Source organism: Dermacentor variabilis, chromosome 5 (genome assembly GCF_050947875.1).
Source record: "Dermacentor variabilis isolate Ectoservices chromosome 5, ASM5094787v1, whole genome shotgun sequence".
NCBI lineage: Eukaryota > Metazoa > Arthropoda > Arachnida > Ixodida > Ixodidae > Dermacentor > Dermacentor variabilis.
Genome location: NC_134572.1, coordinates 140879363 through 140901821, shown reverse-complemented (window position 1 = coordinate 140901821; position 22459 = coordinate 140879363). Strand labels below are relative to the sequence as shown.

Below are 22459 nucleotides of genomic sequence, written 5' to 3'. Positions count from 1 at the left end.
CGGCACGTTAAAGATGTTTCGCGGTGGGTGAGTAGGCTGGCTGGCAAAGTCGGGCATCAAAGAATGCAATCGGTACTTGACGAATTCTGGCGAATTCAACTGCCGATGTGCGATGCAATGCGCAAGTCAGCATAGTTGCCGCGCTACGTCGGTTCCCGACGGTTATGTAGGCACGCAATGATTTTGTTGGTGAGCCGAACGCGCAGGTTCATTTACCCTGCCGTTGACAAAGCTCAAGATCGGTGAGTACCAACAGTTCGACTTCCACATGTTATGACATTGACAGCAGCTGAACTTGCGGCTCTTCAAGGCGCCCTTGACTAGGTGCTTCGACAGCAGCCTATATATATATCGGACGTGCTTTTCTTTTTCTTTCTTTTGCGATTCCAAAGCTACCAAATCCTTTCGTCATGGCTTTAGTGAGCAACTAGTGTATGAAAACTAGGTGTGATCACTGCGAATGTTTTGATAATGGCAATCATATTATATTTCAGCCGCTGCCCAGTAACTGCGCAATTGAAACTAAGCCGTCAAAATTGTTCGGCGCGAAGTGATGTGAATTGGTAACCACTTGCGCATAGTGAGGATGCCCGACTGTCGATGTGAAGTACACATGCAAACATGCATATACAATCGTTAAGAATTTTACAGACCTTCGCACTAGGCTTAATCACATAACTTTTTATTCCACGGAACGTTTTCGCACTGACTATACACTCTAAAAACTAGGAAGGGTATCGCAGGAGTGAAGCTGCCGGTTCACTCTTCAAAGCGTCGTTTTACTCTCGCAAAATGTCGAGGAGAGTGAAATGCATTGTTCACTCTGTCACCAAGGAGAGAGTGAAATGTGCTTTTCATTCTCCCCTTCAGAGCTAGAGAGTGAAAAGACTCTTGCGACAATAGAAAAGAGAGACTCTTGCGGCAATAGAAAACAAAACGTAGCGTAATCTTCTGCTTCAACTGTAGGTGGCTGGCCCCGAACATGGCAATGTATCATTCATGCACGCTGAGCAAAGAACACATCGTTTTGCTTCTAAGAGAACAGGCCGCCGCAGTTCAAAGAAACGCGTAGCGAGCGCTCTACTTTTTCACTCGGAGTGGCTCCACCGCGCGCGCGCGCGCTCAAGATCGCGGAACAACACAGCACCGGAGAAAGGTGACCCGTCCAGCGAGCAAAGGCCAGCCGAGGGAGATCGTGTGTTAGCCATCTCGCGTCGCCACGAAAACACGACAGTCGTTCGTCATGCCTTGGATATAACAACAAATCCTCCACGGTAAGTGAATTCTAACTTAGGTGCACATTCTCCGTATATGTCATGCTATCGCCAGGAAGTCGTCGCTGCGCTTAGCCGACCCGATTGACAAAGGACTAGGCGTACGCGCTGTCTCTCGATGTCAATCTAAAAAGCCAGTCGTCGCGATAACTGCATGTGATTTTATCACTTTGCCGTTGTCCGTAAGAGCTTTAAAAATCGCAAACGCTGCCAGAACTATGGTATGTTCAATAAGACGCCAGGCGAGAGGACGCTTAAAATGGTTGGTTCACCAGCCCGTGATTCCGAGCCTATGCGGAGCGTGATTAGCGTGCGTTTTGTGTGTTTGAATTTATTCAGTTTGGCAGTCTACTGTGTACGGAACGCTGTTGAACTAAGGAATCACATAACAGAAGGCGTCATTTTGCTGGCAGCATGCTTTTTTTTTATAAATAAACCGCGCGCTTGACGGTGTCTCGCGCAGGGGGAATCTGCGACCACTGAAGTTACGTGCAGCACCAGTGCTAGTTAGAAACTTTGCCGCAGGCATTCAGCTGCATGCTGCAAGAGGTCAGTTGGGCGCGTTATCTTGAACTTACTGAAAACGCATGAGGAATCCATGTTTTATGCTGAAAAAAGTATAAACCCCATATAAGCGATCTTGCGCGCGGCAGCTACAAGCGACGCGACGGAGATGGCTGTCGCGTTCGCTCGTCGCCTACAAGTCGTACTCCGTGCGAGCGACGATTTTGAGCGACGCCTCCCCGGTGTTACCGCCATGAGGGCTGCAGTCACGCGTGACGCGTGCTTTAGTAATTTACGTTGACGTATTTTACTATAAAAAGTAGCATAAAATATTTCCGGAGGTCTTGCAGTACGTTCTTATCCTTGCACGTATAAAAATTGAATCATTTGCTCGTTCCCCGCGACAATCGGTAGTATTTGAGCGATGTATGTACATCCAGTTCCGGCTTCGCGCTATTGGCTAGTCGCTCATAGCACTTCTGGGCGACGAGCTACGATTTCTAGATTTCCAGAACCGAGCCATCTGTTCAAGCGACGGCCCGTTTTGTCGCTCGAAGCCGTCGCTCGTCGCCGTCGCGCACTAAATCGCTCTCACAGTGTTTATCCCTAAGACTGAACTGCTTTTGCTCATGTTGAAATGGTGTGATTATAGGTCTGGTTTTGTCTCCTGTTGCGGTTTTCGTGCACGGTGCGAAACTGAAAGGATGCTTATGTCTACGAACTCGGTGAATTGTCAAGCAGCTAGTTACCCATCGGCATCGAATATAACGGCTGCTGTGTGGAATTACAATTGCAGGGGCGCTTTGCATACGCTTATTGTTTTGGACATGCCTGTGCATTTGCTAATATGAGTTGGCGTGTCAGAGTTATGTCATATGAACAGCTAAATCAGCCTTCCTCTGGGGGTTACAAGCGTAATGTGTGCATTTTGCTATAGCATGGCAGATCAAGATGTGTTTATCGCTTGAATATTTTTAGTAGAGAAATAAAATATCAAAATAAAATGTTGCTTTAATTCCGTGTTACCAGTCTGTCGTACACAGAACAATAGGTTGGTGTAATAAACTAATAACTGCGGTTTAACTGCAACTTTTACATGCCTACAAGAATCTAAAATGCTAGATTTCAAACTGCAGCAGTAGTCGGATCTGTCAAAAGTGAACTCCACTGCGCACCTCATGCATGAAAATAAGTTCATGCCTTTTAGTAAGCTTAGATGCAGGCCGCAGTGAACTTCTTAGTATTGAAATGTGGGTAAGCTCGCCATAACAAGCCTTGTTGCCCTTTTTTATAGGCACATCCATATATCCATTGAGCTGAAGGACAATATTTTCATCCCTACTGAGCATCATGTTTGCAGCTATGATCCTCAAATTATGGCTTCAGCAGTGGCACAACCAGGGATGGTGCGGGGGAGGGGGGGCACACTGGGCACTTGCTTAGGATGTGTCACAAGTGGTGTTTGCGATACACCAGACTCATGACAGACCTATGACGTCTGAAAATGACCAATATTCTATTCATTAGCAGGAGTATTCTAATATTCATGAAAAACAAGGATGAACTGTGGTTTTTTGTTTTTTTGCTTAAATCTAAAAATTGAAGTTAGTTTAGCAGTTGACTGTTGCAGTCATTTGGATGTTTTGCATGCATTTCACTAGGAAGACTAAGAGCTAAGACTTTTTATGGCCATGGCCTTGACTGTCTTGATGTTGTTTTGCACCATGCCCTTGTGTTGACTTTTGCATACGATATTTTTCAGGCACCCGCTTTATATAACGCAAGAAGGCAGCTGCAAGGACACGAGGATGTGAAAGAGCCAGTGCAGCGCGACTTCACGTAGTGCAGAGGAGCCAATGCCAAAAAATCAAAATACATTGGCATGTTATTTGGACAAGAAAACTAGTATGTGGGCATATCGGGTGTACCATTTGACCAAATGTCAACAAAATCAAGATACAGTATGTTACACAAAGATGAAAATTCTCACGTGCTCCAGGCAGTCATCTTAACATGGTATATTTATGTAATGTCTCTGATTGGAAAGTCAAATAAAGTATGCTCTCTGGAGACAAACACATAGCAGCAAGTGTCATTGAAAAGTTAAAAATGTGTTTTAAGAAAGCTGATTAGTTCTGAGAAGTGACTGCTTTTTGTCTTGCCTCTCAACAAATATATCCATGTGATAAAAAAATTGTGATACAATGAAATTGCATATTTGCTTAGCGACATTATACATACTTGCAATGAGCACGATGCCTGTGTTTACTATAAAAAGCAACAGCCCATGCTTGGTTAGGTTAGGCCCACTACAACATGCAGGCATGAGTGATTGGTGCTTTTTTTTATTTCTGTGTCGTGAGGTTTATTGACGTGCGTATAGGTGCAGTGGCACGCAGTATGGCTAGTACAAAAAGGGGGGGGGCAGATATATGTAACTCACTGTACACGACACAGGGCAAAGGAAATCCGTGTTCAGCAACTATGTTAAATGCCATGTACGTAAATTTTACAACGCTACTCGTTCGAAGCGCGCACAGGTGCATATTGAAGAAAAGTTTCCAGGGTAGATAATTTAGTTCGTAATTTACACTAATTTTGCTCTAACCAGAAGACATAATAATTTGAATATACTGCACGGAAAAACCTAGAGCGAATTAAATTGTGTCAGCTTCGTGTGTATACATATAGTCTTTCCTATGCATTAGGTTTTTTGCGTAATGCATTAACACTTGACAGCCTATCTTATGATGTGTACTCTGTTTACATTACAGTTCTTTATTAGTTTACTCGTTTGTTTTGCGACTGATGAAATGCCGGCATATATATATTTTCAACATTTGACATAACCCTGTATGTTTTGCAGGGACAACCCAGGATGTGCATTTCTCAGCACCCAGTCAACTGCCAAAAGTGACTCAAACACAGGCCACCAGTAAGTCGACATCAGTTGCAATTTCACATTATGCAGTTGGCGGCTGCCTTGTACGGAGGCTTTTTTTTTTAATGAGATGGTGATGTCGTTCTAATGTACATTTTGACCACAAAGGTGCGATCATGTCTCACAGAGGCATACATGGTTGCTATTCTCTGCGAGGGACGTGTTCTCGTGTTTGTGAAGCATTTGTGTTTGGCAGTATTGTCGCCCAATGAGTCGGATATAAACGCTAACTCGCCACTGCCGGCAAGTAGTTGCGAGAAACGCATTATGACGCTGTAAAGTTATTTCATTAATTCGAAGGAAAGCTTTGCAGCAGGAAAAAAGGTTGCTATTCCAGGTAAACATGTCTTTTTCTCACAGGTTATTTAGCCAAACTGTGGATGCATGACATTCGTGACTTATGAATAGATTTTAATTTATTTAGTAATGCTTCTAAAAGAGACTAGAAATAGCATGTGACTACCTCTGCAATCAGCAGACCATACATTTACAGTCATAAGTGGCAGTTCCATGCAGTCTCGCATTTTATATAACCTTTCCTTTCAGCAACATTGGAACTGGTGGCTGCGTTTTCAGAAGGAGAAGTGTACTTGACACTGTATGTGTATGTGTGAATTCGGTTTTCTTTGTATGTGTCGGCTCACTGACAAACGGTGCAAAAATCTGTTGTACCATGAGCCTGACGACGCCTTCTGCTGGTAGAAATGCGGCACTTCGTATTTTATAGTACTGCATGACATTTAAATCAAAGCTACCACATAAAATGATCAAGAAAACTAACCGCTGTTATAGCTGTTTTCCTCAAAGAACGCTTGTCCTTTATGGGCTGTGTTAATCTGAGCTCTCCACCGATGTTTCAGTAGTATTATCCCTTAGTGAGTGAGAGATTGGGGGCAATTAATCGTGTTAGTGTTTAAGTGGTGACCTAATTATGTGCATTTGTTCCAACAAAGTTGTCTAGATTACTTTATTGTGTAGTGTAAAGCTTATGAAACCATCAGCAACTACTGAGTTGCTAACACGCATATGGATTTGTCACTATACAGGTGGAACTCGGCTGTACCACTGCAGTGCTGCGGAAATTGCCTTCACCAGCGGCTTTGCAACAGCTGTTTCGCAGCATGTCGGTACGTGTTAATTTATAATTATGTTGGGATGGGCTAGTATTATGGACCACTGCTACTCTGTATTGTGACAGATCCATATGATAAGGGATGTAATGGGCACAGTGAAAGCCTTTGAATTTTTTACTATGGTACATAAACAGGCTCTCCTTTTCGTCACTGGAGCAGGAGAGAAGGGCATGCAGGCACTCCTGAATGTACATATATTTCAAAACATGAGAGAGACATATATATACACACACACACACACACACACAATTAAACTAAAGGCAGGGACGTTCCATCTTTCATCTTGAATTGAATTGTGCAGCGCAAAAATACAACACAGACCACAGAGAAGCACACATGTTAACAGGTTTGATACACACGTTAGTTCAACAGATTTGATACTTCAAGTGTGCTATTTTACACAAGGGGGAAGGGAAAGGGGAGATAATCTGAAAAAAAAGTGGAGTGGAAAAAAAGGAATCGTGCCAAAAAGCATGAGAAGCATCGCGCAGCCAGGATCACCAGCAGGACATCTAAAAAGCACTCTGATAAAATTACATACAGGACAACCTTACGTATAGTTTGTTTCAATCAACTCAGATCACATGCAGCCATTACTGCAATCATGTTGTTTCCTTATGTCATATGGGGGAATGATGTGGGCCCAAAAAACTGTTTAGAGCTGAAGGATTATGTTCCGTTCTACCCTCATTGCCTGCTTTTTTATCATATTGTTATCAGCTGCTTATGTTAGGGACAAAAAGTAAGAGTACGAACTGTTTCCCGATTCGCCATTCCACACATGTCTTTGTGACTATATGTACATGCAGATGATCCATAGTTGAAAAATATTCAGTACAGAAGAATCTCATTACAAGATGCACTTGGTTGTAAGAGACATCTGAAAATGGTTTGGTTGGTTTTCCGATGTTTGCCACGTTAACAATACTGTATACAAGAGACACCTTTGTTACTAAGGATGACTTTTTAAGTATTCACTACTTCGAAGGGACACAACCCAGACACATTCACTTTGTGCACCTTGTGTGCTCCGAAGGGCGTAAAGATCACGCAATCCTTACACAAGTCAATCGCGCATGTCTCTTTTAGCATGAACCAGAAAAGGAGGGCAACGAGGACAGTGCAGGGCAGAAAGTGTCGGCAGTTGAAGCTGACGAGCGTCTAAGAGCACCTCAAAGGTACTGCGAGCAACAAGGCTTGCAAAGTGAAGCGTTTAAATTCCAGAAGTTGGGAAGGAAGCTAACACAATCTACGGTCACTAAAAAGCTGTGAATGTCTTCTTTAAAGGGCCCCTAAACCACCGAGGTTGAAATTTAGTTGCGGTGTTGCAGTTCTACACAATAAGGCAATGAACAGGTAGCCACGAGAATTTTTCGAAACGGTGCAGTAATAGTGGAGCTACGTGTGTTTGATTATCGAAAAGTAGTCCCCACTCATTTTACTCTTTCATCTGGTACACGCCATATGGACAGTATCGTCTTTTCCTTGCCTAGTACACCTCCAAATGTTACGGGACAGGCCAACACCAACGAGCTCTGTTGCTGCCGCGCTGGCCCGTCGTCCTGCGAGGGGTGGCGCTAATACAACGGAACTGTATGGTGACTCGTGTTGAAGAGCCTCATAGGGAGACCCTTCTGTTGGCGTTTCTGTTCTTTGCCCCCATTGGCTGCCCACAATAGCATCGCGCGCAACGCGACGAGGAAGAAGGAGTGTGTGTATTTGCTTGCAGGCCTTGCCGGCAGTCGTACACTTTCGTTCGACCAATCGACAGCACCGGAAACTGGTGACGTCATCAGAGACAGCCTGGTGACGTCAGGACAAACTGGGGGGTGCAGGATAGGTCCAGAGAGGCGCACGGGGTCATTTTCTTCATATTGTGGTGCTCCGGCAGTGCTACGCACTCTGGCATTTGGCTTCGTCGATCGTGACGGCATTCTGATTTCGATACGCGTGTTTACTTGAAATGTTAAAAAAATGTCGAGAAGTGGTTTAGGGGCCCTTTAAGCCACCCTGAGCATTTATTCCTTCAGATATATCAAAACATACTTTAGTGATGATGCATAATAAAGTGATCTAGTCTGGCTCCTCAGTGTCTCAAAATTTTTGGTTTCGAGAGACATGTTTCCCGTGCCTCTTGAATATCTTCTGATGAGGCTTTCCTGTAATATACACAAACAATTGTGTAACTCCTCCTGCAAGTATTATTCATTAAGCCCGGTCACTTATGTGCAAAGCTTGTGGTTAAGTCTTGATGTCCGTACTTTTTAGAGCTATGTTTATTAATTCATGCTGTTCTTATTGGTTCTTCGATGCAGGAGACAATGCCTACGAAATTATTGGCCCTGATCATGAGAGCCCTCAAGGGGCAAACAACATCTCTGTTGCAGAAGTGAGCCCGATACCACTTGGAAGTTACCATGACAGATGACACGGCAGCAATAGATACAGAGACTGCCATGTCTACTGCAGCTGCAACAGTGTACGAGGCAAGCAGCAGCGCGTCAGCATCAGCAGCAGTGTCAGAAGGAACTACACCAGGCCTGGTAGAGCAACATGTGTGCTATCACTGACTTTTCTTGTAGTGGATACAACTCATTTGCTCAACATACAAAAGCTTTTCACCACGACTGTGAGCCAGTGTTATTGTGGAGCAAGTACAAGACTAAGTTAGGTGTTATAACACAGTACAAGCATCACTTTAATATATGCAAATGCAAACATATTACAGTTGTTGCGTCCCCAGCCAGCCCACATAGTGACAACAATGTGGAACACATGGTGGGACACACCTCTCCCCCATTACAAGATAGTAGAGACTGTCAGTGTTGCTAGATTGACTGGTCTTTGTAGGCAACTAGAAGGACAACACAGGTGTCATAAGATTGTTGCTGATGTTGTTGTTGAAGAGGTAAAAAAGAAGTTTGATGGGAGCTGAAGTGCCAACTGATATTGAGCAAATCAAAAGCAACCGCCTGAGAAAGCAACACTCGAAATTTGGGTATCTATGTGCCGCCAACTCTGGTAAGAATGGCATAGGACAGAAGTGTGACGAAAATCACACAGCCACTGCTGTTGCATCACTGGCCACAGTGAGCAGCGACTTGTAGGGCAAGAGTCAACTGAAACTAACATTATGATATAGTGTCATGATCCCATGTGACCACTTTTCAAGTTATTTTGCAAGATACAGCTCAACCTCCAGAAACGAGACTGCAACTTGTCTGTAAAAAAGCTTTCACAAAAAATTATTCATAACACTATTAACATAGCAGTATGTTTATTTTGTGTCGGTTCGAGGTTCCCGGCTGTCCATTAATGCAAAAATTGAGGAAAGAAAGAACATGTCGTACTTGCACCTTTTTAACAAGTACGAAGGGGACAGAACTTTTCTAGTCATGCATCTTCATCATACTATCAAGTTTTTAAATGCCTTTTATAATTATTATTACCAGTTATATCTGAGTGCATTGTATGCATGTAGCAGGTGTAAAATCAGGTCAGTTGGATCAGATGCCTTATCTGCAAGCGAGCCCTATATTCAAGAAATTTGAATTAAAATAGTTACGTTAGAGACGCAGTCTTTCAGCACTTTATTGCCTGTGGTTTAAGCATTGCTCAATACTTTTGTGGGTGGCAATTTCAACCGGCACAGCACTGCGCTTTGCCACAGTCACATTTGTGTTCAAAGCGGTTTTTACCATTTGTGCTGATCTGTTTGTGTATGCATAGAGCAAGTTTTTAATTTATATTTTTCTGCATTCTTGTGCTTGCACTAAGCTTGTATAAGGCAGTTGCAAAATGTGCGTCACTATAACGAACTGTTCTGTTGAGCTTACACTTGCAAATAATCGTGTTCAGATGGCCGCACTTCTATGCGGGTGCACCGCTAGCTTTGTGTATGTTCTCATGTTTGTATAAAGCTTATATAAGCTAGTTAGAAAATGTATGTCACTAAGCATTTTGATATTCTTTAAAGAACTGCTTGGTTGGTTTTATACTTGTGAATTAGTATTGAGGCGGTGGTATTCCCATGTATGCCCACTGCTAGCTTTCTGTGTCCTCACGTGTTTGTATTAAGTTTCTACAAGGGAGTTACAGCATGTACGTCACTAAGCGCTGTGATATTTTTTAAAGAACTGCTTTGTTGGTTTTACACCTGTGAGTAATAGTACTCGGGTGGCACTAGTCATGTGTAGGTACACAGGGACCATTTGTATACATTATGCTCACGTAAAGCAGTTACAAAGTGTATGTCACTAATTACTGTGATACTTGTTGAATTGCTGTGATGGTTTTACACATGTGAATAATAGTGGTCAGGACACAGTACTTGCGGTGTATAGTTGAATTTATACACTGCCAAGACATGGGCTGTATACGTACCAAAAGAAATGTATGTCGTTATATTGTTGTGATTATTACTGTTTGGATTTTATTAAACTGTAATAAAATTGTTTCTTGTATCTATTGAGGTATGGCAATTTGTCATGAAACCAAACTGAGGACCTGAACTTGTGCATACAAATAAACAGCTAATTTAAGAGTATACTGCTCATATTCTGCTAAACCAGTTCAACAAATCTTGTACTACAATGCTGGAAAAATGACAGAGCTGACTCGGATGTACAGAAAAAGTTATGCACTGGCTGAAGGACTGCCCCACACTGGAGTTCGTAATGTTGCGTTTATTGGAGTAGAACAGAAAGTGCACTTCTATTAAAAATGCGACAGTCGGTGCAGAAACATAAGGCAGACGAGCGGATGTGGCACATTTTTTTCAGGGCCCTCCATGCCTACTACTGCATTTCTAGTCTTCCTGTGCTCTGCGTATAAGCCCCTGTTCAGCCAAGGTTTTTACTCCATGACAGTTGTTCTACTGGGTTCGTAGCAATATTGAAGAAAAAAATTCAATGGTTTTCAAGGACTTTCGAGGCCCCGACACAGTAACTTCAAGGACCTCGTGCAATGTGTGTAGTAGTTTGGACAGGCAATAACTTGTTCAAGAACACCGTTAACTTTAATGCAAACAAAAGAAAACAAACCAAATCGCATTTCAGTGATTTCAAACATTTGAAAGACTGCTAATTTGCCTTTCACCGCCCACCACTAAACGCACACAAGGAAGCATTTCAAGAAAGCGCTCAAAGTTTTTCTGCAATAGCACAATTAACTACTTGGACCTGCAACATTTGCAGTTTTTGAATACTGTTTGGTTTGACAGTGTATGTGATGTCATCTGTTGCCTCAGCTTTTTTCACCATCAAATAAGCAATAGTCATTTCTAATTTCTTTTTATTGTGTCTGTCGCTCTCAATTTACTCTTCACGGCTTCTCTTCGAATGCCTCAACTGTTGAGCTTCCTGCTTCTGCTCCTCCAAGCACATTTGTCGCCGGTTCCATGTGCTTAAAACTGGTATCTGCAGCTCCTTTGTAATTTCAACTTTAAGGATGTCGCTTTCCTTCTATTACCTCCAGAGACAATTTTCTGTGACATGCGAAAGAGTGTCACAGAAGGCAAAAAAAGCGCTTGGCAATGTCTGCTAAGTCTACCCAAGTGTACAAGTTTAAGGACTTTCCAATACTTCTAAAAATTCAAGGGTTTTCAATGCCTTGAAAAATGGCATTTTAGAAATAAAGGATTTTCAAGGATCGCTACAAACTCTGGATTCTAGCACCTAAATAATTTTACAAGCTTATTTTGGCATGGAGTTAGGAAATTCATGCTTTCTAGCTAACGCTGCACTATCTCTGTACAGTGAAGCCACGAGAGCGCAACTATATTGGAGTAAAGAAAAATACTGAAAGCTTTTAATACCACTCCTTTTTTTCTATGGAGCTTCGTAATGCCTAGTTAAGTTTACGAATGTGCCTGGTTTTGGCGGGCGTTTCTTCGACATTTTCTGGAAGAAGCAGATGTCTAGCCCCCGTATTCAGAAATGTATCTTAATACAAAGCTCATGCTTGACTTGATATAAACGACGCCTGGTGCGAACGTTCCCGAAGACGCTCACTGCCTTTCTTTTGGTGCGTTCACGACTTGCGTCGTTTAGATCAAGTCAAGCATGGGCTTCAAGTTATGATGCCTTTCTGCATATGGGGGTAAGCGTGCACAATTCCGGGCAACGCACTGTGACATTGACACTGAGAGAAAGCGGGGAAAACAGAGTTAACCACTTATGCTCCTAAACTTTCGCGTACCTGTGGTGTGCGTGTATCGTGGAAGAAGAAACAGCGCAAACACAAGGACGAAAAAAAGCATCAACCACACCAGCGCTTCGTGGTGTGGCATGTTTTTGCGTCGTCCTTGTGTTGCGCTGTTTCTTCTAAAATGCTCAACCAACTAGCCGGCAAGTCCATCCTGTGCATATATAAATTGAACACACGCATGAGTGTAGATGGTCTTCGAAGCTTTTAGAACGAGCACTGCCACAGGATACGAGCAGTGCACGCGTAACAAGTGGACACATTAGTCATTTAAACATGCGTGCCAATGCATTTGACGCGGCTATTGGCATAAGCAGTCTCCAAATGCTGGAATGCATGCGCTTCAAAACGCTAACGATCCGCTGCTAATGCAGGACAACAGCTCACAGCGGACTGAACCAAACTCCAAACTAATGCACTTGAAAAGAACGCCTACACGGCAGCGTGAGGCACGTCGAAATGCCTGGTACTGGCGTCGCAGTTGCTCACCAGTATACGCGCGAATTAAATTCACATACGTGGATGGTTGGCGCAATACTTTGTATCCGCGTATTTTGGAGAACATGGACTGGAGAAGCACTCGATCATGAGCTGAACGGCACATTTGTTATTTTCCTGCGGTGACGACAAGCCGTGAATAGTTCTCACGTTGTCGTCTACGTTGTCTTCCTTCGTTAGTCGTAGCAAGGAATGGAAATGATGCAAACGCACACGTATTCCAGTACACAACAGCACAGCACACTGCAGAGAAACCCCACCCACCGCAGCCGATTCATAAAATACGTTTGGTATATATATAACCTCTAAAGGAACACGACTGGGCGTAGCGGCGCTGTGGTGTAATGGTTATGATGTGTGTTTTGAATTGTACAAATGCGAGTGTACGCGGGTTCGAATTCACATGATGTATAGAGCATTGTGATTCTTGATAAGTGTGTGATTCCCTTGACAATTGTATTCTAATTAGATTGTGTGACTCCTGATTGAGAAATTTGCGAAGATATTTGCAGATTAAGTGTTAATTCGCTTTTTTTTCTCCTCAGTGGCGTTCGTGACGCATACGCATAGGCCGCTTCAGAGCAGTCACGCCTCACGGTAGGCTGCAAATAGCCAGGAAAAAATGACTTTAAAATCCTGCATAACTTTGCTCACGCCTATTCTGAAGGCCGCTTGGAATCGGGCCAGTTTCTCTGAGGAGCCGCCTACGGAACAGTATATCAGCGGCCCTAATTTGATCTGATTTCCTGCCTGCATGCGTGACCAGGGCTTGGCTAAGAGGGTATTGGGAAGAGTACTAGCACTCTGTTCTGAAGGAGTACAAGCACTCTGTTTGGGGGAGTAGAAGTACTCGGTCTGGCGGTGTACTATCAACCCTGCGGGGAGAGTATTAGCACTCTGCGGAAGAGTACTAGCACTCCCTGTGGGAAGAGTATTATCACTCTGCGGAAGAGTACTAGCAATCCCTTGCGGTGGAGTAACAAAACTCTGTCAGGAGGAGTTGACCTACTCTCTCTCAAAGAGGGTCGATCTACTCTCGAAAAGAGAGTGAAATATGGGACAAGCAGCTACTCCCTCAAAGAGAGTGCCCGGCACTCCCTTACTTTTTAGAGTGTAAATGTAAGAGGTGCAGCTGTGCTTTTGAATCTATTTAGCCGTTGTTGATTGCCAGTCAGATGGTAAATCTATTTTTCTTCTGTGTAATGAAAAGAAACATCACGTTATACATGACCTTAGTCGTTGGTGATCTACTTTTCTGATCATTCCATGTCGCCTGCGAATACTTACGCCTATCATCGGTGATATTATATATGAAAGTTGTATGAAATCCGAGATGGAGCTAGTCTTTCGTGACGAATTCACAAAGGCAAATAGGATTACTAAAAGCATCACCTCGGTGCATAGAGCCTCCTAGGAAAAAAAAGTAAAAACCTGGAGGCTGGCTGGGTATTTTGGGTAGCGCGGTCGTATATCACGAGGAAGTGGCCTGTGGCAGCGTGCCAGCGTCCGAGTTTGTAGCTGTAATACCCGATGCCCGCGAGTACGCCTACAGGCTCCCAGTGAATCTGCTTGGTCACGTCCTGCGTAGATGTTGCTCTGGCACGTCGAAAGTGCCTTACCATCGAGAAAAAGAAACAAAACAGATCTCATCACTGTCAAAACATCAGAAAAAATAAGATGGCGTAAGGCTTGGCCCATTTGCCATACTTATTTATTTATTTATTTATACTATTTTAAACTTAAATTAAGAAGCTACCAGTATAGTTGGATAGCTAAGTTCTTGCGATTTTTCGTGGGTCTTTTACATGGAACTATGGGCTATTAGCACTATCGACAGTACCAACACTACGATTCGTCGATAGCTTATCCAGGCGTAAAATAAATGCTCTCGGGACATTTCAATTCCATTAATAGCCGTAGTAGTAGCAGTGGTAGAAATAGTCAGTAGTTGTAGAGGTTGTAGAACAGTAGTAATTGTAGTAGAATGAGTACTAGTAGTTGTACTAGTAGTAGTAGCATTATTTACTTGGTCTGTTACACATGTTAACATAGCACAACTGTATCTGAAAGAGGCCGTAGGTTGTATATTTAACCAAGAGATCGATGAGAGTTCGTCTGGTCAGGCATGGAATGAGGAGAATCAGGGCCACTGACCAAATCTGACGAATTATGTTACGTCTCGGAACCGCGTACGGTTTCCTTGTACACTGAAATGGACAGGAAATTGTCGTCACTTATGTAGCCAGCACGTGACGTAACGAGCCTGCGTAAACGGTAGCTATAGTCTCTGCTGTCATTCTTACGTCACGTTTGTTGTCCTTAAACCGTCAGGAAAACTTCCCTGTTTCGCCGTTATATACTTGATCGCAATCAGCGCACGGCATCTTATACAGGACTCCTGGGAATGATTCGATCGGCAACTTGCCTTTGACATTCATTAGCTGGTTCCGGAGCTTTCTGGTCGGGATGTGGGCAATGCGCAAGTCGAAAACACGCGCTACAGTGCCTTGCTGATATCTTGGACGTAAGAGATGGCTACACGTGCACAAATTGTATTTCTCTGTGGCTTGGCTGTAATATCCGCTTCTCGGTCCTGCATATGAAACGGCTAGGGTAGCCGTCGCGGGTTAGCTCACGGTGGAACGTCCGTAATTCCTTTTTCAGTGCCTCACCCCTGGCGCAGAAGCGCACTGCGCGCGTTATCAAGGACGTTTCTACGGACGTCTTGTGGCAGACAGGATGACAGGAACTAAACTTGAGGTAACGACCCGTGTGCGTAGGCATCGTGTAAACCGAGAAGGCGAGAGTGCCCTCCATCCCGGAGAACCAGTTTATCCAAGAAACGCAGCAAGTTGTCCCTCTCGTGCTCAACGGTGAACTGTATGTGCGCATTTTGCGCGTTCCGGCAGTCCAGGAAGCATGGGATGTGCTGGTTCTTCAAAATAAAGAAGCAGTCATCCACGTAGCGATAAATAACTTTAGGTGTCGGGTTGAATGCAGCCAGTACCTTTTCTTACGAGGCTTCCATTACGAGATTGGCCGTGGTAACCAATATCGACGCTCCCATAGTCGTGCCATGCGTTTGCTGATAAAGGCTGCCACCATAAGAAAAGTACGTGTTGCTTAGACAAAACCGCAGCAGCTCGCTATAATCGGGGATGTCAAAGGGCGTGCGACAATGAAGACCTTAATACTGAATTAAAACTGAAGTGGGACTTCTTACTAAATATGCATGAAACGTGCAAATAATAATCGCATATACGCTGTTGCAGTAGCCATAACGTTAAGAACAAAAATAAGTGAAATAATAAGCGTAACGAAAAAATCTATTTAAATCCACATTTGATACGACGCAACCGCAGGTTCAGCTCAACGTCAAAAAGGGCAGTGTGAGACAGAGGTAGCGCTCACCTGAAGCATGACACAATCGCGCACAAGCACAAGTCGGCAGTATACTGCCGCCTGTGTACTCTGCTTCACACCGCATGCTTTCTCTTCGTTGTAGCCACAAGTGTTTAGGAAATGCCATGCGCATGTATTCAGGAGACGAGCGAGAAGCTTGCGATAGACGTGCAACTTATGAGTGAGGATTGCTAGCTTGAGATCCTCAAGAACAATGATGCAAATGACGCGCAGTGGTAATTGCCCTAACCTGCTGCAAGCAACGTTCTCGAGGCACTAGGTACGAAAGTGTACCTAGTGCCTCCAGAAAGATAGGGTGGTGGCATTGCAGACCACCCTATCTTGCCAACGTCGCTATTGTACACAACGGTATTTATGCTTATTACGGAAACTGCAAAAGCACAAACACCACTTAACTCGATGCCGGCTTGGTTCTGAATGTACGAATCTAAACTGACTGGCTGGCAGACAGACTAAGTGTTCTGGAGCAACGGATTATCAGATATGTAGAGTAATTGTTAGCCATTAGTGATGTGGGTTTCCTAAATGAGAGACAATAATTTAAGACAGATTTAGGGCAGGAAAAAACAGACTACCGTTCAAATACATAAAATTCCCGTAATTGGTAGGATCCGTATCCAATTATTCATCTGTAGTTTCGCGACAAACATGAATCCGAGAAATTAAACCGTTTGTTCAATTTAGGCCATTTAACAATCGCAGACAGTGGTATCGCCTTGTGGCGCCTTACGTCTTCGCTAAAAGAAATCGTGCGCGCATCATGTGTAATAGAATCTTTACTGCCAGATAAACCGTTTACGACCACCTGGGTTTCCACATGAGTAATTATTTCGCTACTACAAAAATCAATTGCAAGAACCGTAACGAAGGTAGTCGCCAAATACTACACCATGGAGGCCAATTCCTGCTCTGGGGTAGAAGTGTCTTGTGTATGCTCAGCGGGCCTTCCTAATTTGGTTGAAACTGGCCTAATATAGCCTGACGAGGTCCCGGCTATTTATATATTTATTTATTTGCCACTTTGAGGTACAACTCCAAGCCGTAACTTGTAATGGCCTTGACGAGAAATAGAAATAAGGACCTTGAGTATAGAAGGCCAAATCTTCTATCTGAACGTCAGGCCACCAGGAGCGAATACGATACTCGAAATGCTTGTGACATTTTATTCGCCATGCCTGAAAATTTCAAAGGAGCTGTAAGAATGCCAATCGTACTAACCTTCAGGAAGTGAGACGTTCAAGAGTTAAATTATAGGCCCATTTGCTTGCACTCAGTATTGCGCAAAATCTTCACCAAGGTAATTTCAAACAGCACCAGGTGACCCCTTCATTAAAATCAACCAGGCTGGCTTCAGGAAGGGGTATCTTACAATGTATTCTATACACGTAATCAGCCAGGTTATTGAGAAATCTCTCTACATGACTTTGCTACATTACGAAATGGCACCTGATTCCGTAGATATATCGTCAGTCGTGGAGGCATTGCGTAGTCAAGAAAAACAGGAAGCATACGTCAAAAGCTTAGCAAACAGCTATAAAGGTTTGCGCCAACCGTAATCCTCCACAAGAAAAGGCAAAAACATAGTGATAAAAAAAGGGCAAGGAATACACTCTCTCCGATGCTGTTTATTGCATACATAGGAAAGGTATTCAAGCTAATAGAGTGGGACGAATTAGGAATGTGCATCAACAGCCAATAAATCCGCAACGTGTGCCTTGAAGATGGCATTTTCATGTTCAGCAACGCTGGACATAACCTGCAAGAAATTATTAATGCGACAAAGTGCAAGAGTAGGGTTGAATAGTTATAAGAAGATGATGAATGTAATGTCCAATAGCCTAGCAAAAGAAGGACAATTCAGTCCCTAGAATATGTGCGGCCTTACACTTATCTTGGCCAATTACTCACAGGAGACCCTTATTATAAGTAGGAAATTTGCTGAAAAATAAAATTTGGTTGGAGCTTACATGGCCGGCACGACCAAAGAACTTGCTGTTGTGCTAAGTTCCCGTAACACATCTTAGATAAATAAAATAGCGCAAATATGCACACTCGCCACCACGCACACAATCACATACTTTGCACCCTTTCCGGTGTCTGTCTGTCTGTCTGTCTGTCCGTCCGTCCGTCCGCCCGCCCGTCTGCCTGTCTGTGCGTCTGTCTGTCTAACCCTTTTGCCTTCTAAGAAACCGAAGCTTATTCAACGAAAACATTCATTTCCTAGATGCACTTACACACTTCATGTTTTTAGTTTGCATAGGTATAATATATGTAAACGGCAAACACAAATTCAGTATTGCGAAATGCAACATTACAAAACGTGCTACATCTCTATGCTACAACCTACATAGTTTGCTAAATATTCATAGTAAATATTTAACCAATGTTAAAAAAACAGTGAAAAAGAAAGAAAACCGTTTGGTAAAGTTCCCATGTACATCACCATCGACAGCTATATTTACTGGACAGAGCATGGCCCTGCTTTGCTGAAGTAACTGGGTTCGAAACCAACAATCGGGCCAACTTGTACAACGCGATATGCGACACATGGTTATGTGTCGCCCTTCAAAGAACCTCTTTCACACAAACTATGCTCACGGGGCACTTTCCACTGGGTAGATGTGCCGCTTTGTAATGACAAAAAGAAATATTTAAAGCTTTGCCGGTGCGGGGCGCAATCAAACACGCGTCATATATATTCTATCTTGCGAGAGTATATCTTGTGCCTGTATTGATATTTAGCAAAGCATTGCGTGTGCCGCTTTCAATTGTGTCTTTTCCCACAATGTTGCCTGCGCTGTGTGTTGTTTATTGTGTTTATAGAGATTTTAACGTCTATGCTCACATTATTCAGAAGCCCTGAATAAAAAAAAAACTTTATTTGGGAAACAGCGACAATGTCGTGGATTCATTTTATCTTTCAACGTGCAAAAGTTAGAACGTGAGAATTATTGCACTCCTGAAACAGAGTTACCGCAACAACTGTCTATAGACTATATATACCCTTTCCTAGCTTCCTTATTTCAGTTTTTTTAAATTCTTGACCTGCCTGGAATATAATGATGTACAAGGGGGTCGGCTTCAGCTTGATACCTTCGTTGTTGTTTTTTCCTTCTCTATCTTTTAACTGGAAGGCAGAAGAAGTGGTTCTCTTATAATCCAGGTGACACTGGTTTACTGCAGGCAACGTTATATCACATTTGTTACTCGTGAGAAATCGAAACGAGAATCGCTAATATGCTACAGTAGGTTATAGCCTGAAAATTGTACGTGGCACTCTTTATTACTCTGTCCTGGATTCTTCATATGTTTCAACGTGCAAAAGTTAGAGCGTGAGAGTTATTGCACTCCTGAAACAGAGTTACTGCAACAACTGTCTATAGACTCTATATACCCTTTCCTAGCTTTCTTATTTCAGTTTTTTAAATTCTTGACCTGCCTGGAATATAATGATGTACAAGGGGGTTGGCTTCAGCTTGATACCTTCGTTGTTGTTTTTTCCTTCTCTATCTTTTAACTGGAAGGCAGAAGAAGTGGTTCTCTTATAGTCCAGGTGACACTGGTTCACTGAAGGCAACGTTATATCACATTTGTTACTCGTGAGAAGTCGACACGAGAATCGCTAGGTTATACACTGAACTCTCACTTGAATGAACTTCAAGGAACCGAAGGAAATAGTTCACTTAACTGAAAGTTCACTAAACTGAATATTCACTAGACCAACATAACAAATGGCATACAGAGTCAAAAGTTTGAAGTGCAATTCATGGAGCAAAAGACATGGTATCCATAGTGTTAGAAATGTGTGAAATGGAATTTGTAGATATCAACAAGTACAAGGTTCATAAGAGTTATAATGCTGCCTTTCTCGCTTAGAAAAACAATCTGTAATCTTCTTCTGCTCTTGTACTTTTAAAGCACAGGAAGTAACAAAACTGTCCAAAGAGTCAATGTTTTTGTACACTTCTTCTGGCATAGCTTGCTGTTGAGACACAAACTCTCTCAACTTTCCAATGTACCCTACGACCTCAGCTAGAGTTATAGGGCTTGAAACTGGCTCGGCGATGCTGCTTTGTTCATGGCCTCCGAGATTACATGCTTGCTCGTTTTGTGCGGGCAATCTCGGATGCCATGCTTCGTTGCCGTTCGTTTTTCACGCCGCCGCTTTGCCCCAGGGGCGCTGTAGTGCCAGCGACGTTACATCGCCGATCATAAAAATAACGTAAAAATAAGCCTTGGTCCTCTGAGCGAGTTCGTTAAACCGAAATATTGACTATTCCGAAATTCGTTTAAGTGAAACATTTTTGCATAGAATCTATAAGAAAACTACCGGGGATTTTTAAGAAGTTTGTTATTCTAAAATATTCGACAAACCGACGTCCGTACAACTGAGAGTTTACTGTAGCCTGAAAAATGTACGTGGCACTCTTTATTACCCTGTCCTGGAAACTCTGAACTCTTCTAGCCTCAGTTAAGATTCTTTTTCGAAAAATCAATACCGACAACTTAGAAGTAATTAGATATCCCGGAGCATTTTCTGCGCACTCTGAAAATACATGTTTGCATGTTGCTAGGGAGTTGATATATCTTGGGAACTTTGACACAGTGCATTACTATTGAAAATTCTTTTGTGATGTACTTAGCAATTTTTTCTTCAGGACCTGTTAGGAAAACTTTGAATTGAGAGGTTAGGCCAGCCGCTCAAATGTGACGTGGTTTTCTCGAGAAAGGCGGTTCCACAAGGCTATTACGAAGACTGCAAGACATTTTGACGCCGCCTCAATAATGGCCAGCATAAGTAATTACCATGCATGTTCGACCACCAGTAAATCATACCGATATAACCACCTGGTTTCCCTGTAGGAGAGTCAGCTTGAAATTGTGCTTAATGTCACCCTACGCCCTTTGCACATGATCACGAAAATCTTGCCACGAGGTAGTGCGATGCAGCGGAAACGTCGCGATAATTAGCGCTGCCTACTTTCGACCTTGAAGATAAGCAGCGAAAGCTTTCCATCAGAGACTACTTCTACCAGTATACAAAATGAGGTGCGTTCAATGCAGCTTGCGTCGGCTGCGGCTCGTAGGGGATTCAGCGACGGTTCCTGCGCTCTCAGCGCGCGAAGGAAAAACCGCAGTTGCTACGCTGACGAGCTTAGCGAATGTTTCGTGATGGGACACCCACACATTGCTGTGTTAGTAGCCGTGCTGTTACTTTCCACTCGCACGAGCTGAGTGTTCGATTCACCTTGGCTTCAGGAAGCAAGCCGTCATCCGTGCTCACTGTGCCCCTCACACATACCATCTGCGAGATTAGATTGGCTACCGAATGTGAGGCAGTGTCGTGACAGCGTGTCTTTATTCGACGTGCTAGAGAGTGTAACGTGCGCCTGCGAGTAAAGAATTCAAATTGCCTGCGAGGCCTCCATTTTGAGTAGGCTACGGAAATACAAATATCTTTCTATATATTTCACTGCGGCTGCTTAAATTTCTCGAAGGCAGGCTTTGTTCATCAGCGAATAGAACGTCTTATAGGGGTGTTATTAGGAGCGAAATGCACGTTACGCTTCAAGTGTGTATGACTTTGAGGTGTATGTCTCAGTAATTTATTTAATAAATGAATATATATATATTACATAGACATACAGACTGACCGAGTGACAGCAGACGATCAATCGACTGATTTCAGTACCTAGCCCCACGGTATCTATTGCGCTCGTCGTGGTTTGTCATCAGCCATGCCTTTCACCCGCTGAGCAAAGTGGGGCTGGTTCGACTTCGAGCCTAGGCGATCTCATTTCACTATGCCGCAGTGGGAAAAATAGATGCGCACTAAGGCGTGTGTGACTGTACAGTCGCCGCTTTGAAGCGTAAAATCATAGCGGACACAACAGTGCCTTTTAATTGAAATATGAAGATAATACAGTAAACGAAATGAAAGTGCAAGAAAATATATCTTCTCATGCAAACGCATACAAACTTTCAGACAAAAATAAAAAGAGTAATTATGTCAGCTCGTCTCTACGAGCAAGAATTTTGTTATGAAGATGTTGTGGCGTGGGTGTGCGAGATATTTTCGACCACATGGGTGTTTCCACCATCCCCATCATCATACTTATGATCAACTGCCAGTCAGAAGACGTCTCCCTAGATTCCTCAATGAATACTGCGCTCGAAATCTCAGTATACGCTAATGTTCTTGCACTCCGGGGCAGAGGAGAATGCGTCTGCCCCTGCCGCGACTCGCACCCGCGACCTCGTGTACCGCAGCGGTCTAGTGCAGTAGACCGATGTAGACTGTATATTGTTGTATAGACTGGTGTAGGCTTGTATAGCCACACTGCCTGCCATCCAGCCAATTTTGTGATACTCTCAGGTGTGTGTCTGTGTGATGGTTGTCCGCATAAAGTGTGTTCGCTGAATTTAGTATGGCGTGGTTGATATCTCTTCTTAAAACCAAATAGCAATATTTAATGCCGGGC

General features: G+C 43.3%; 1 protein-coding gene and 1 long non-coding RNA gene across 3 annotated transcripts in view; both read left to right on the top strand.

The window, feature by feature from the left end:
- The window catches only part of LOC142583199 (uncharacterized), a 201838-nt gene that overhangs the window by 159333 nt on the left and 20046 nt on the right, over positions 1–22459 (top strand). The gene's annotated exons all lie outside the window — the stretch shown is intronic.
- Positions 1095–8798, top strand: LOC142583197 (uncharacterized). Its single transcript, XM_075693553.1, has 5 exons — positions 1095–1274; positions 3541–3683; positions 4645–4713; positions 5766–5846; positions 8168–8798. The coding sequence occupies exons 2-5, from the start codon at positions 3635–3637 to the stop codon at positions 8278–8280; spliced, it is 312 nt and encodes a 103-aa protein (XP_075549668.1). The 5' UTR covers positions 1095–1274; positions 3541–3634; the 3' UTR covers positions 8281–8798.